At 41.5% G+C, this 14839-nt stretch overlaps 1 protein-coding gene across 1 annotated transcript; it reads right to left on the minus strand.

Annotated features, from left to right (window-relative positions):
• Window positions 1–1130: 1130 nt before the first annotated feature.
• RSAD2 (radical S-adenosyl methionine domain containing 2) lies at window positions 1131–9385 on the minus strand. Its single transcript, XM_014267167.3, has 6 exons — window positions 8735–9385; window positions 8386–8547; window positions 7678–7907; window positions 6683–6832; window positions 4960–4992; window positions 1131–4397 (listed from the first exon to the last, which is right to left on the minus strand). The coding sequence occupies exons 1-6, from the start codon at window positions 9063–9065 to the stop codon at window positions 4233–4235; spliced, it is 1071 nt and encodes a 356-aa protein (XP_014122642.2). The 5' UTR covers window positions 9066–9385; the 3' UTR covers window positions 1131–4232.
• Between the last annotated feature and the right edge of the window lie 5454 nt (window positions 9386–14839).

Consider the following 14839-nt stretch of genomic DNA (forward strand, 5'->3'; position numbering starts at 1 on the left):
GGCGGGGGCGGGCGCGCCCGCGGCGGGCGGGCGCCATTAACGGCCGCGCTCGCGCCGCCGCCCACTTTGAAGCGGCCGCGCCGCGCCAGGCACAGCGGCGCCCCCTGGCGGCCGCGGGAGGCCCTTCCCGGGCGCGGGGATCCCGGGATTTCCCGCTTGGCAGCGCCGCCAGCCCGGGCGTGCCGAGCCGAGCCGCCGGTTGTACCATGAGGCTTTTTATCTGCTTGAAGCCATAGCACTTCGGGGTGTCTGAGCGTGATGGCCTGGGCCCAGCATGTCCGTCAGCGGCAGAGAGAACAACGGGGCTGGTTGTGCCGAGGAGGAGGGGTGCTTGTCCTGCGTGCCGGGAAAGGAAGGAGAGGAAAGCACGGGAACCATGACGGGCACGGCTGTTCTGCGGGAGCTGTCCGAGCCTCCCTGCTGCCGGTGTGTGTGCGGAGCAAGGCCCGGTGCTCCTGCGGCAGGCACGGCAGGAGCCGCAGGGAGCTGTGAGGCGGATTCATGGGGCACAGCCCAGCAGCCGCCCCGGCGCGCCCCAGCACGCACAGCGCGGCAGCCCCGGGCCCGGGCATACCGCAGCTGACTGCGGCACGGCTGCCGGGCCCCTCACAGCGCCGCAGTGCGAGGGGCAATGGCAAAGCGGGGTCAAAGCTAAGCATCCTCTCACAAAGCCAAATACTGTGGAAAGCTCGATTTGAGGTTGTCTAGAACAAGAGTTTACACCGAGCCTGAAGATGGAAGATGAGCTTGAGAAGCTGCTTGTCTTCAGTCTTCTAAATAGACTGGCTTTTCTCTCTTATTTACCATAACAGAAGATTTTTATTTTTTTTTTGTCCTCAGATATTTATGGATAGCTGTGCCTTTCGCACATCTGAGCAGACAAGGTATTTGAACTGTCCTCTCCCAGCACAGACCAGTCCACTCAGCCTTGTGACAAGTGCCTTTCATCGCGGGGAGAATCACCACCATTGTTCTCCATTTCGGCCTCCATGCTGCCCTTGGCACCGTGCAAGCAGCCCCCCTGCTAAATACAGACGAAATGCACCCAGAATTACAGATCTCTTGTGAATGCAGCCACACATTCTGCTACTATGGCTTGTATTACAGTGAAAAAAAAATTACAGACAAACTTAGGAAAATAGAAACATTTATTGAAAGGTGCAACACACTCATGAAATACTTAGCATTAATTATTTGACACTATTAGTCCAAAATTGATCATTTGTAACATTCAAATATATAAGCATCCTTCATACTGAAAAAGAGCATCCTAAAGTGCAACTTAAGTGACAATTTTACTTGTTATCCAAGGTATAGTCACAAGTTTATCAGAAGTCATCCTTCCAAACACTTATTCTTTACACTTTTTTTACAAATAGAAACAATTGTATAATGTTAGTGGAATGCAGTGCCAGTTCCTCCCCAATTCAGCATCTTTAGCAAGTGCTTAGCTGCAATACTATGATATTATACACAAAGCTACAGTTAAGCATATCTGTGCTTGTAAGACTTAAATTTAATCCTGACTTTTCAGGATCACAACATAGCTGTAATCACTAAGCCTGGGAGTAACCGTGTTGAATTCTGTTTTATTTTTCTAGTCCCATACTGAAAGGTAGCCCCTACTACATAATGAAAGCCCAAAGTCCACTTTTGTTCCAATATGAACGGTGTTTATAATTTTTTTTAAAATAAACTAGACTCATCAACTGTAGCCAAATTTTTGTTGTTTTACACAGCAATAAATTTTGCATATAAAAATGCCAATAGCTATTCATTAACTTAAATTACTCTCCAACTGTAATGTGAGATTCTTAATTTCCAATGTACACAACTCATATTTCCTTTGAAAAGGAGCATCACACAGAGGAGAAACCTTTTACTAGTTATGCAGGTGAAATCCCTATCATTTTAAGAAGGTAAGCACATAGAACCTTCTAACAAAAGCCGTCTTAAATGTCTGTGCATTATTTACTGGATTTTGACATTTTCATCTGCTTGTTTCTCCTGCAGTTTCCTCTGTAGGCACAGAGGAAGCAAAAGAATAGCTATTTACAGGGTCAAATGCAAAGGAAAGAATGGCAGGATTTCTGAATCTGAACAGGAGTTTGTGTGCCTCATATCTGTGTGCTGTGCTACAGCTGGCATTTTTTGCAGAAGCGGCAGGGTGGTAGATTTTTTGCTACATTGATGCACTAAATCTTTCCCCATCCTGGGACTGAGACAGCAACAAAGAAAAATGCTTATTTTCTATCATTGGGGTGTAGGTACTGAGGAAGAGACTAGATTTAATATTTGGGCAGGGGAAGTCAAACCCCAGTTACATAAATTTGCACTGCCCATAGAGCCAGGGAGAGCTCCAGCCAAGGTCAGTGAAATAGCTGCCAAAAGCCTGTGGGGTTACTGTGTGTGGGCCACATTTTAAATGTCACTTAGAGTTAATACGAGAAAAAAAATTACTGAAATGTCAGTGTCTAGGAAATGTTGTGACTGCAAAATGCAAAATACAAAGGGACAAAAGAGCACCACTGAGTATAGTTACAGTTAGGATAGTAAAAATAGAAACTGAAGGAATTATAAATGGAAACAATTTCACTGAGTATTCAGAGCACTTTCCTTTACACAGAAGTACAGCTCCTACTTAAGCATTTTCCCCCTTCAACTTTGAAGATGCATTAGGTGAATGCAAAACATTTCTTTCATGCAAAAATGCAAAAAACTTCTTTAAAAAAATCAATTAGCATTTCCAAAAAAATTGAATAAGGTGTTATTTTCTCTATGTGGTATATTTAATGCACGCTGGCTCCCAGCTGCTGCAAATATTAAAATGTGTGAGACAGTCGAGGCATTGAGTTCAGGGACAGGATGAATGAGTAGTGCCATCTCACTTCTGCTCTGTGCAGTGCCTATCCCCATGCCCTTCAGACAGAGGGAGGATGGGACTAGTTAAATTTGAAAAACTGCAATTATAAAGCCATAACAATTGCCAGAAAGCCAAGAATGAGGGCAGTATATTAGATTATTTTTCATGTTTTGAGGATTATTCTTTTAATTTTTTGTATTTTATACTGATGCTACTTGCTTTTAAAATCAAAGGTAGCTCTCACAAAACCAAATTAGTTTCATTTAAAATCTGCAGGTTTATAACCAGCAAGCTAATTCGTTGCTGAGATAAGCAACCCTTAAAACAAGGTTGCTTGATATATGAACTTTGTTGTTTGTAGTTCCATAGCTTAGCAAAATAAAAAGCTAGTATGCAGCAGAAGATACATGTTAGGTTGTTCTACATGGTATTAATTAGTTTAAGAAAGAATATTCATCAGAACTATATGCCCACACTTCAAAAATAGTTTAAAATAATAAATCAATATTTGCAGATGAAAGGAAAATTGAGATACTAATAAAATAAAAGCAATGTTTCCCTCTAAATATTTGTTAGAACAAATATTTGAAGGACATTTCCAATGTGAAATATGATGTTGTTTATCATTAGGTAAAATGTACCTCTAGGTTTTAGGATGAATGAATACAATATTTTTTCATTACTAAAAATATGTTTTCACAGAAAATTACATGCTCCAACATTTTTGCAAATATCATGTCCTTATACAGAGGAGAGGGAGAAGATTCTGTTACAATTAAGTCTTAAAGAATAAAAACTGCCAATTTTTTCTCCCTAATTTTCTTTTAAATACGTTATTACTTAATGATTCCCAGATTCTGACCCTCTATTACTCCTGAAAAAAGCAGAAGATGCTTCCAGAGGCCTGCCAGCTGGCCCTCCAGTGATCAACCCAGGAACTGCAATCCATCTTGCCCTGAGAAACGGGCAGAATATGTGTCCAGATAAGAATTTTGACTTTTCCGGCATTGCAGCTATTTAGAATGAATTAGAGTTTAGGATGTTTTTTTGCTTCTTATCTGGCATGCACACTCATGTAGTATTTTATAAAAACAGTTTGCCTTTTAGTCCTAGGTGCAGCGCACTACAAAGTTTATTTCAGAGATCTGTTCATGTAAAAACTCTGAAAGTATTTGGTCATGCTCAAGAAAGTAATGGACAATGTAATCTGCATTTAAAAAGCATGTAACATATTCACATGTACAGTTATACTGAACATCAGTCTGTGTAAAATACCAGGTGTAATTAAAAGCATTAGATACAAGTATACACTCACCTATAAAATACACCTATTTTCACAGAATGCACTGCTCTAACTCAGTATACTGAGTCACCAGTCCAGTTTCATATCTGCTTTACTCCACACATACTTTCCTCCTCTTTTTAGGAACATCTTCTCATCAAATCCGCTGAATTTTATAGCTGCTTCTACACCAACATCCAGGATGGACTTGGAAGGTTCTTTCCGCCCATTTCTACAGTTTAGAAAACGCATCTGGAAAGTAAGATAGATGATAAGATGTAAGAAAGTCAATTTGTAAAAGCTTCATTTTTCTACAGACTTAAGCAAGTTGCACTGCAATTCCACCAAAGCCTATGTAAGTGCATGAAGAGGTTCACTCTAGTCCTCAGAAGGCTCGGAAACTCATGGTTAGACATGTGACAAATCTTAGAAGGAACAAAGCAACATCGTAATTCTTGAAGATTAAATGCTGTCACTTCAGTTACATGTAAACTAAGTTGGCATTCTGAAACTTAACTTTCAAGGCAAGTTCTGCATTTTTATATTAAAGAAAAAAAGCAAAGATGTCCTGCAAAACTAACATCTACACCTTAAGATTTGTGATGCAAAGATTATGTGTGCCGGCTGATGGCAATGCCTCCTTAGGTCATGCTGTATTGTAGTTCACAACATGTCTGATGGGCATAAATCACATCTGTTCCTTGTACTACATGGCAAATTTTTTTTATAGAAAGCAGAGTAAATTAACTGGTTCTCACTGTTGTATACATACATATATTAACATACAAATACCATGTATCAAAAAAATACTTACATATTCATCCAGAATGAGGTATGAATCCCTCATCTGTAATAGATCAAAAGAAAAACCTAAATTAATGTACAAATCAAAATTCCATTCCACTGAAAAAGGAGGGACAAAACAAGCAACTATTCATTCAAGGTCTGATACAAATCTTTGAAACAGTTGCTGTATCACCACTGTTTCAGTGAGCTTGGATGAAATTTATAGAAATAAATAACAGAATTGCTAGAAAAACTTTATGTATGAATAAATTAGTAATTCCTGGAATATTACCTCTCTGGTGTCTAAGTGAAATGTGGGTGCCCAACTGGGCAAAGGTATTTTAAATAATATCCAAGTTTTCTATTAACTTCTACACCAGAAGAACTTAAAGTTTTGCATGCTGGAATGATTATGTCATTTTCCAAACAAATGACATGACCATTTTAACTGGAATGTTTAATTATAACCCCACCAAACAAAGGTATTCTGCTGGCTCAAAGGTAAAAAAGTCCTCAAGTCTCCACAAAGAAATATGCCAACAGCTGAAATAAGACACGTTTGCTTAGCTAAGTGGGCATCTCCTAAATCCTCCTTAAAATTCTCTGGGCAGCTGGGGCTTGCTGCTGTATAGAACAGGAAATCTGGTCAATTTGGTGTTCATCTTTCACACAGGTTTACCAGAAATCAGAAACAGTTTTCTGGAACCAAACCTACAATGGGAAGCCTTTTTTGTATCACTTCTATTATGAAGAAAAAAAAAAAAAAGAGAGAAAGTAGAAACAGTTCTGGGTTCTCATCCTAACCCTTTCTCTGATGAGTGCTCCCTCTCACCAAATGCCTCAAATGCTAGCTGCACAGCCCCACTTTTAGGTCTCACATAGCAAAAGCAACCCAGTCTGCTGACTTAACCTCTACATACGTTAAGAAGTAAACTGTAAATAGAGTCCTTATCTGTGGAAAGGAAAAGGAGCACAAGATGGGATATTTAATGCATTCCTGAACTTGGTTCAACTTGCTATTTCTTCACTTAGTTCATAAACTTTTCTAACAGAGTGTCTTCTAACTCCCCTCATCCCATCTTTAGGATCTGTAGGCATTTACAAAATGGCCTGAGCCATAGGCACCAAAGTCCTGTAGTGTGGTTAATGTAAGCTGGATGGCAGCTGATCAAGTTAACTGGCAGGCTCTGCAGGAGCACAAGGAGTCTTCTCCTGATTAAAGAGCCTGAGTGTGCAATCCAAAGGAGTTCAGACAGAAAATGTTAAAAATGCAACTTTATTGTGAGAGGGATTACCCAAAAGTACTATTAGTTGGGTACTGTTCCTCAGTACCCAATACAATGCTGGTTGGGATGCTGTCTTGTTCATGTACGTTGGTGACACCGGCACAATGGGACATCACAGTCAATCTCCATTAGGAAACTATACTTAGACTATAAAGTGTGTTTACATTAACTCTGAAATTTTCAGGATCTTGTGCCCAAGTCAGGAAGAGTATCCACAGGACTGGGAACAATGGGTTTTTCCTCTTCCTAATAACTTTGTTGTCAATGAAAATCTTAAAGAAAATTTTAAAAATTTAAAATCTTGGCTTCCACCATAACAAAAGCAGTTGCTTATAAAGTTGTACTGCACCTCTTCTAAGCCACTATTAACAGGGAAAGTATTAATTGCCATGAAAGTTTTTGTTCCTTTCAAATATTCTAGCAATATTTAAAAATAGAGTTACAAAGGGACAGTTTCATTTTTACCTTCTGATTAGATTCAGGTACCAAGCAGGAGACATTTTTGTGGCGATCCAGGAATCGATCAAAGTCTTCATCACTGATAACAAATTTTTCTGCTTCTCTTAGAGCATCCTCACCACTGTTCTCCCCTTCGATAAGCAGGCACTGGAATACCTGGACAAAGAAAGCACCTGGGTAAGACTTTATGTTTTCACTTGCCTTGAGGATAAGAGATTTCAATCTCAGCAGCAATGTCTAATTTTTCTGTCAGTGGAGCCAAAATGACACAACGTGTGATAACTGAATACTCCACAAAGGGCATGGTGCAGATTTACTTTTTGTGAATTAACATTACAGAGCTCTAAATGTTATAAATTATGATTTTCCTTACTATCTGAGATTTCACTTACAGTGGTTTTGGGCCTTGTTTTTTTTTGGTTTTTTTTTTTTTTCTGAGCAATTCTGTGTCTATAACAATATCCATGAGGCAAATAATGAGAAATTACTCCACACATACTCCCATATTTATGTCACCTTATATCTAGCCTTTTTCAAACTTATTTCTAGTAAAAAAAAATAAATATGTGTACACTAACCTCTAATACTCTGTAAGAGAAAATTAATATACACTTATATCTTGCTAACAATATATTGACTTTAATGTGTCATTGTTCAGTAATTTTTCCTAATTTTCTCTACACCATAACATATTTTCACGTTAAATGCTTTCTGTGCTAATTTTAGTATATTAAAACAACCTAGATCTAGACATACTGAAATAGTAATTTTCTGTACGTAACACAACAAAAAAAAACATTCTTGATCTACTGGGCTCCATTTAAGCGCTGAATGAGTTAGAACCTATCTCAGCACCATGCAACATTGACAAGAAGGCTCCTGACACCAGCCCAGGCTGGAGCTGCAGGTAAGACTCAGGTCAGTAGAAGTTCAGACAACCCCAGGACTTCATTATTACTTTTCTTTGAACAGGAAGCATGTGGTATATACTACTTTCTTACCTTCCAGCGCACAGGGTTCAGTGCCTTGATCTGCTCATTCATATCTTCCTCAACATTAAATCTGTTGATGACTGAATTTATTTTAAAAGCAACAGCATACTCTCGGCACCACTGCCTCAGTTTATGGAGATTTTCCACATGGTTCTTCTTTCCTTGACGACGGCCAATTAAAACATTGACATCCTCATCAAAACTATCGCATGAAATTGCCAGAATATCTAAATATTCACCTGAAAACAAGTTTTAAAAATTGATTAATGTCCAGTCCATCAGCTAAAAGCTGTCAGGACTCTAGTCATTTTCACTTCCTTGTCATCTGACGCAAAATGCCATGTAAATGCAGTTCTGTGGAGTCATCCCATCAACCACAAAAGCCACAGCAACAGCAGCATAGAAACACATAGTTTGTGTGTGTGTGTGTGTCCCCAGCAATATGGAAACAGGTGGAACATATAGAAACATTTGGTATAATGGTGTAATAATTGTTTTATTACACCATTATACCAAAAGGTTTTTGTGGTATAATGCCTACCTTTACTGGAGAAATTCAACACTGTTTCACTGGCATTTACATTTGATTTGCATTTACTAAAAATTAAGCACTAAGAAACCATCTCCCACTTGTCCCCCAGCCCATCCATGCGTGAGGCTGCCCCATGGAGGCTCCCCAGCCCTGCCAGTGCAGCTGTGCCCGTGCTCCCTCCTTACCATACTTCTCGAACCATTGCCTTCTGATCAGGCTGCCATTGCTGACAATGCTGACACTTGGGAGCTCCAACTCCTGCTTGCAAAACTGGACCAGTTTGCCTACAAATTCGCCTCTGTCCTGAAGAAATGGTTCTCCTCCTGAGAAATTTATTTTCTCCATTCCTAGAGAAGGACCAAAGAAAGATGCTATGAACAACCTCTGCTGCCCATCGCCTGCTCCTGTTCAATGTTATCAGTGCCTCACGACAGCAGGACAAGGGACATCCCCAGGATAATTTTTTCCACGGCACTTGGTCCTGCGGGGTCCCTCTTCCCTGGTTGCCTCCGGAGCCACCTCTCCTGCACTCACCTCCTTCCTTGAGCATCGCCAGCCCCCGCTTGGCCTCTTCCAGGGGCAGCACGAAGGAGGTCTTGGCCGTGTGGAAGCAGAAGCCGCACTTGTAGTTGCACTGCCGGGTGAAGTGGTAATTGACGCTGGTGGGCGTCGGGGCCGCGTCGTCCCCTTCCTGCTCCCGCTGCGGCCGGGGGGCCGAGTCCCGCCAGCCGGGCAGGGACAAGGACAGCGGCAGGGACAGGGACAGGGGAGCCAGGCTCCAGCACAGCGCGCCCAGGCGCCCTCGCAGCGCCGCCAGCACCGCCCGCCCGACGGACAGCAGCCGGGCCAGCAGGACCAGCTGCATGGCTCGGCTCGGCTCGGCTCGGCTCGGACCCGGCGAGATGCGCTGCTGCTTCGGACCCTCCTGGGCACGGTTCGACTAGACTTGATTCGGCTGGGGTCGGTTTGGCTGGTCTCGGTTCAGTTCAATCCGACCCGGCTCGGCTCGGACCCAGCGGGATGCGCTGCGGTTTCGGACCCGCCTGGGCACGGTTCGACTGGACTTGATTAGGCTGGAGTCAGTTCGGCTGATCTCGGTTGAGTTCAATCCGACCCGGCTCGGCTCGGCTCGCAGGCTGCAGAGGTGTCCGGCGCTCGGCACTTAAATGTGCGGTGACCGCCTCCCCTCCCGACCCGCCCCGCCGTGCAGGACGGCGGGGAACAGCTCGGTTTCATTTTCCCTTTTCCCAGAAGCGAAACTTGGCACCGAGACGCGGTGTTTTCCTTCTCCCGCCTGCCCCACCCGTGACTGCAGAGTCCCCACGCTCCAGAACCCGCCGGCTGCCCGGGGCTGGGAGCAGGTTGGAGCACCTCTGGGTTTCAGCAGGTCTAGCATCTGGGACCCCTCGGTGTGTGAGGTCTCAGTGACTTTGGCTCCTGTCGTTAAACTCGTGTAGCAGGGGGAAAACTGAACTTGTATAACTGCACTGCACTGCACTTTTGTCAGACATTTAAGAGCTCCTGTTAAGTTTAAAGCTTTGCATGGAAAAGCAACCCAAGTGAGGAAGTCTGATGACTTCAGATACATGAAAAGAAAGTAATTGCAGGTTCTTTGATTCTTGGTCTCAATGATGCTCCTCAAGCAAAGCTGCTGCACCAAGTTGAGCACATGGTTAGCCTTAACAGCAGGAACAGTTGGCAGCCTGAGGTGAGACATTGGTGGCTGCCCACTCATGGTAACACCAGGAGAGACCAGGACAAAGCTGCCAGTTACCATATTCCTCAGTTCCTTGGTGGTACAACAGGTACTGCTGGAGAAGGATCTCCTCCATGGTAATACCAGTTGCTATCTTCAGTCTTCCAGTGTGTTCAGACACACCAACAGGATTGTCACCAATTTTCAGCCTCACTTTGTCTTCACTCAGCCTGTCCTCACTCTTGCGTGGGCTGTTTAACATTGCCACTATTGCCAAGGTACAGAGTCATGCTCAAATCTTAACACCTTCCAGCTGCATGTTGTCAATGGCCTAAAATGGAACTTTCCTCACTTCCATTGACCAGCCCAGCCAGAACTTCTGGTGCAGCCAAGAAGTCTTGCCCTCATCTTCCCTTCTTTTTATTTCCCTTTTTTCCCCTTCAAAAAAAGAGGTAGAACTATCTTCATCCTGTGCAATTTTCATGGGAAACAAAACCTGCTTGTGAATAAGAAGTGTTAATTTGGCTTGTCATTGCCTCTTGTCGAATTCCTGTCATCTTTCCTTCACTTTCCTGGAGGTGATCTACTGGCTGAATAATGTCTGAATCAGCAAAAACCATTCTGCGCAGTTTTTATTGTTTGAATGGTTTGTATTATTGTTTCTATCAACGGTTTCTTGCTGGCATAGGTTCATACTACTAGGGCAGGATGAGAAACTTCTTGCTGTGTCTGGCTCCAGTAATGCTCCCTCACATGCTGCAGCATGATGTGAAGTATCTCACTTCTGAGGCTTTCCAAAATGGTCTGAGAGGCTGTCAGCAGAGATTATTCCAGCAGGAGTTAACAATACGCTCTTCCAGTTCCTTGAGCTTTATGTAAGATACAAGATTAAGGATAAAAGCAGTATATTGTAATAAATAAAGAGTTTGTTGATCACAAACTTGAAAATATTATTGGAAAGGGAGGTGGACAAGACAATGCAAATTTAAACTGAAATCTGACATTGGAGTTGCTTCAATGTTTCAATTAATTTGGAGAATTCTGATATGCCCACTTTCTTCCTCACTCCATGCATCCCTTCTGTTGCATGGTAGGAATCCTATTTCATGTGTTACTTTCTCTGGCCCAAATTCAAATTCCCTTCTGTCCTCATTCATATCCCTTGTTCATGTCAAGTTAAGCCAATGTAGGTGTAGGAACTACAGTCTTTCTCTCTTCTTTGAGATGGAAGGCTCATGACTAGCGCTGAACTTGTTGCCTAGTACCTCAGCTGGCCAGAAAAATTAGGTTCAGAATACTTAATTTCCTAAGTCAGTAAAGAACCCTTGATGATTACCAGTTTCTCTCAACACAAGAATTACATCTGGTACCCAAACATTCCAAAAACATGTCAGAAAAATATTGCTCTATAAATCAGAAAATGAAAACATTAGCAGTTTTGGACTGTTTTTCTTTGAAAACACAGAACGCCATTTCAAGGAACAAAACATGCAGAAAACTTTGCACCCAAGCATACTCAAGTCTTCTTGTTCTTTGCAATCCTACCAGTGCTTTCTTAGAAAAATGGAAATTATAGTTCTTTTTACTTTTTGCCTCAACTAAGTATGTTTTCAGATTACATTCTCTGCTTTACTGTAAAGCCTCTCAAAGTAAACCCAGACCAGGATGTGGCCCCTTTCTATATACAAGATCCAGCAGCTTTAAGAAGGATACTCACATTTTACATCCCAAACTGTCTTAGCTCACAGGCTCTATGGTAAGGCCTTTAAGAAAACACACATGTGCATTTTTATGCACAAGCTTTGAATCTATAAGAAATATTGCAAGCTAGAACTGTAATGAAATTTTCTGTCCTGATGCCTTCAGGAAGAACCTCAGAAAAACAAGCATAAATATTCTTTGAAATTTGTAGGAAGTATGATTCTTTGCTCTAGCTTCCTACAGAAGACATCTTACAGTGGCACGATGGAGTCACAGTAATAAAAATGTTTCTGTATTCCAAATCTGTATCTAAAAACCCTTTAAAGATTAATATAATTTCTCAAAAATTATTGAATAATGTTATTAATGGTGCACTAGATAATAAATAAGTACACAACTAGCATGGAAGAATCCAAAGGAATAAACATAGATAATGCTCTTGTGCCTAGTTGCTAGGAAAGCAAAACCTATATAATATTTATCAAATTAATGTAATTTTATATTTGAAATAAATGTATTGCTTTCTCCAGAAGGGCCATTTGGCAATTCCAGTCAAACAGTATTTTGCTAGGCAAACCAAACTCCTGATACAAACCAGTAACATAAAAAGGGTTAAAAGAGGAGTCATATCACATCACCTGGGAGGACCAGAAACCATCCAAGGACAACCAGACAACTCATGCAAATCATGCAATGGCAGATGCAATTTTAGCCTTTGGTAAATACATTACTTCTTGCTCTAGTCTCATCTGGAAACTATCCCTTTCTCATTGCATCTGCAGCACTATAAATGCAAATCTGTTAAGGACCTTATACTTAGAGTGACTCAGCTCTCCTTTGGATGAAGAAATCCAAGGGAAAGTTACCAAACGGAGAGCTCAAACCCACATGCAATTAAGTTATGAAAGACATATGAAACACACAATATGAATATCAATACAGATTAGGCACATTTGAAAGAAGTCCACCATGGGCCCTTAATAGTGTGGATGTGAATTCCCATTCAGGAAGTATGAAAAAGATGGATTCTGTTCTAGGAAAAAGGTCATAGACTTTTAGAATGATAGAATACCATGTTGGGAGGGACCTCAAGGATCACCAGATCCTTTCTTGACAAAAGTATGTTGAGAGAAGGATTTTTCTGTGTCCTTTCCATAACCTCCCCCAAATATCTGGCAGTGGCCACTGTCATGGGCAGAAGAGGAATCTCTCTTGGCCTGACACTATACTGCCTTCTGTGTTCTTATTGTCTTTTCCCCAGATCTTTTTCTTTACTGGAGGGCCATTTATTGATATACTTTAAAGGGTTTTTTTGCATTAAAAGAGCAGTTTTATTTGTGTGTATTCCATGTACCTACCCATTTTATGTGCCTCTGACTTAAGCTTTTCCTGCTTGTGTATCAGACAGCTGTTTACAGGACTGTACACTTAGATATATTCTTAAGTTACAGGCTAATCAATTTCTATGGTTTGGTTTTGGTTTTTTTTTCTTTTTCCATTTTGTGTGGATAAAAAATTTTTGAATATTCATATGGCCTCTTCTTGTCTCTGTATCTCATCCCTATAGCTCTATGTAAGCACAGCGGACACTCAAAGATGTAAAAATGCTTCTGAGCAGTGTTTTGTACATAATTAGTGCATTTGTTCTTCAACATTGCTTCATATTATACAGAGAACAAAATTATAAAGGTCCTTGTAGAGAGGCTGAAAAAGTCATACTGTCTCCACTGATTTTAAATACAACAAAGCATCTTGGGCATAAAAAAGACAACTCTCTTTTCCTATATTTTTACTTGAATCCTGAAAGAGGGTACTTTAAAGTAATTAGGCAGGAGAACAGGCATCACATGCCTATTATGAATGATTTCATAAGCCTACTATAAATGAAGGAACCACCACCAGCCTGGTTCAGGAATAGTTGTAACTAGGTTATGAGATGGGAAAAGGGAAAAGAGAAAATGAAAGTAAGTTCTTTCCGTTTGTTCAGCAGAGAGGGGAAAGGCAACAGTAGCATTGGAGAAAAAACAAACAAAAAAAGCCAACAACAATAAAAAAAATAAAGCTGAGAAGTCAGTGAGGGAAATGGCCAGGTTTACAAGCACTTTTGAAATGAAACTTGGCTGCAAGTCAATTGGACCTCAAGCAAGCAAACGAACAGAAAAGTGGCAGGTAAGTTTCAGTACAGATAAAGGTGAGGCAGTGCAGATCCAAAAGAGTAATCGAAACCTTGTGTACCTGATGCTGAGCTCAGCAGTGGCACTTGTGCTCAGGTAGGACATCTTAGTCACTGTGGCTTCCTCTCTGAAATCAATGGCTCTGTGGGAGGCAGCAGAGAAAAAAAGTCAGCTTAAAGCTTAGTGTCACCCAGAAACAAGGTAGATTGCATTACTCTCCTGGTCTGTGAAACTTTGGTAAGTGTAACCAAACCCTGACTAGTGGTCCAGTTCAGGTCTCCACATCTTAGCAGGACCTCACCGTTAAAGAAGTTATCCTTGTTTCTAACTGACCTAGGGGATGAAGCAGCTGCCTTACCAAGTGATAGAGGCTGTCATTTCTGAAATGAAAAAGCTGAAGGAGAAATCTGTGTGATCTTTATAAAAAAATCCTGTATGTAATAAATAAACTGAATATTGAACTGTTATTCACCAAAACCAGTAACATTATTAGAAGGGGCACTTGTTGAAATAAAGATGTGTGTTTTAAACTTACAAAATTTTTATGCAACAGTAGGATTGCTGGGATTGGACAGCACAGGGGTTTGTGGAGGGAGATTGTATCACATTTAGCCAACTCCATGAACAAGGGTCCACAGCAGGTGCAGAAAGATGAGGATGTACTGTTCAACATTCCTAATTCAGTGACAGTGGAAGCTGGAGGAGCACAAGGACTAGAAGGGACCATGGATAAGCAAGGCATGTACAGCATGTCATTCTGCCAGACAAAATATTGGCTGAGAAGAGCCCCTACTCTTAATCAGTGTGTATTGCTATGGTCTTAAAACTATCTATTGGCTTCCTGTACAATGAACCATGTTTTACCCCATGTCTTCTGGTATCCATACCCAGATGCCATAGCCATGTGTTTGAGTGACGTGGAATAGTGCTGGAGTTCTCAGGTATGAAACAGCCTTAAAAAGAACCAAATGAATTTTGGCACATGATGCTGGGACTGTACTGAAGAGCTTCCAAGGCTATGTTCTCAGCTGCGGCGCTGGCCCAGACTTCCATCAGCTTCTTTGGGAT

This window comes from Zonotrichia albicollis, chromosome 3, assembly GCF_047830755.1.
Source record: "Zonotrichia albicollis isolate bZonAlb1 chromosome 3, bZonAlb1.hap1, whole genome shotgun sequence".
Taxonomy (NCBI): Eukaryota; Metazoa; Chordata; class Aves; order Passeriformes; family Passerellidae; genus Zonotrichia; species Zonotrichia albicollis.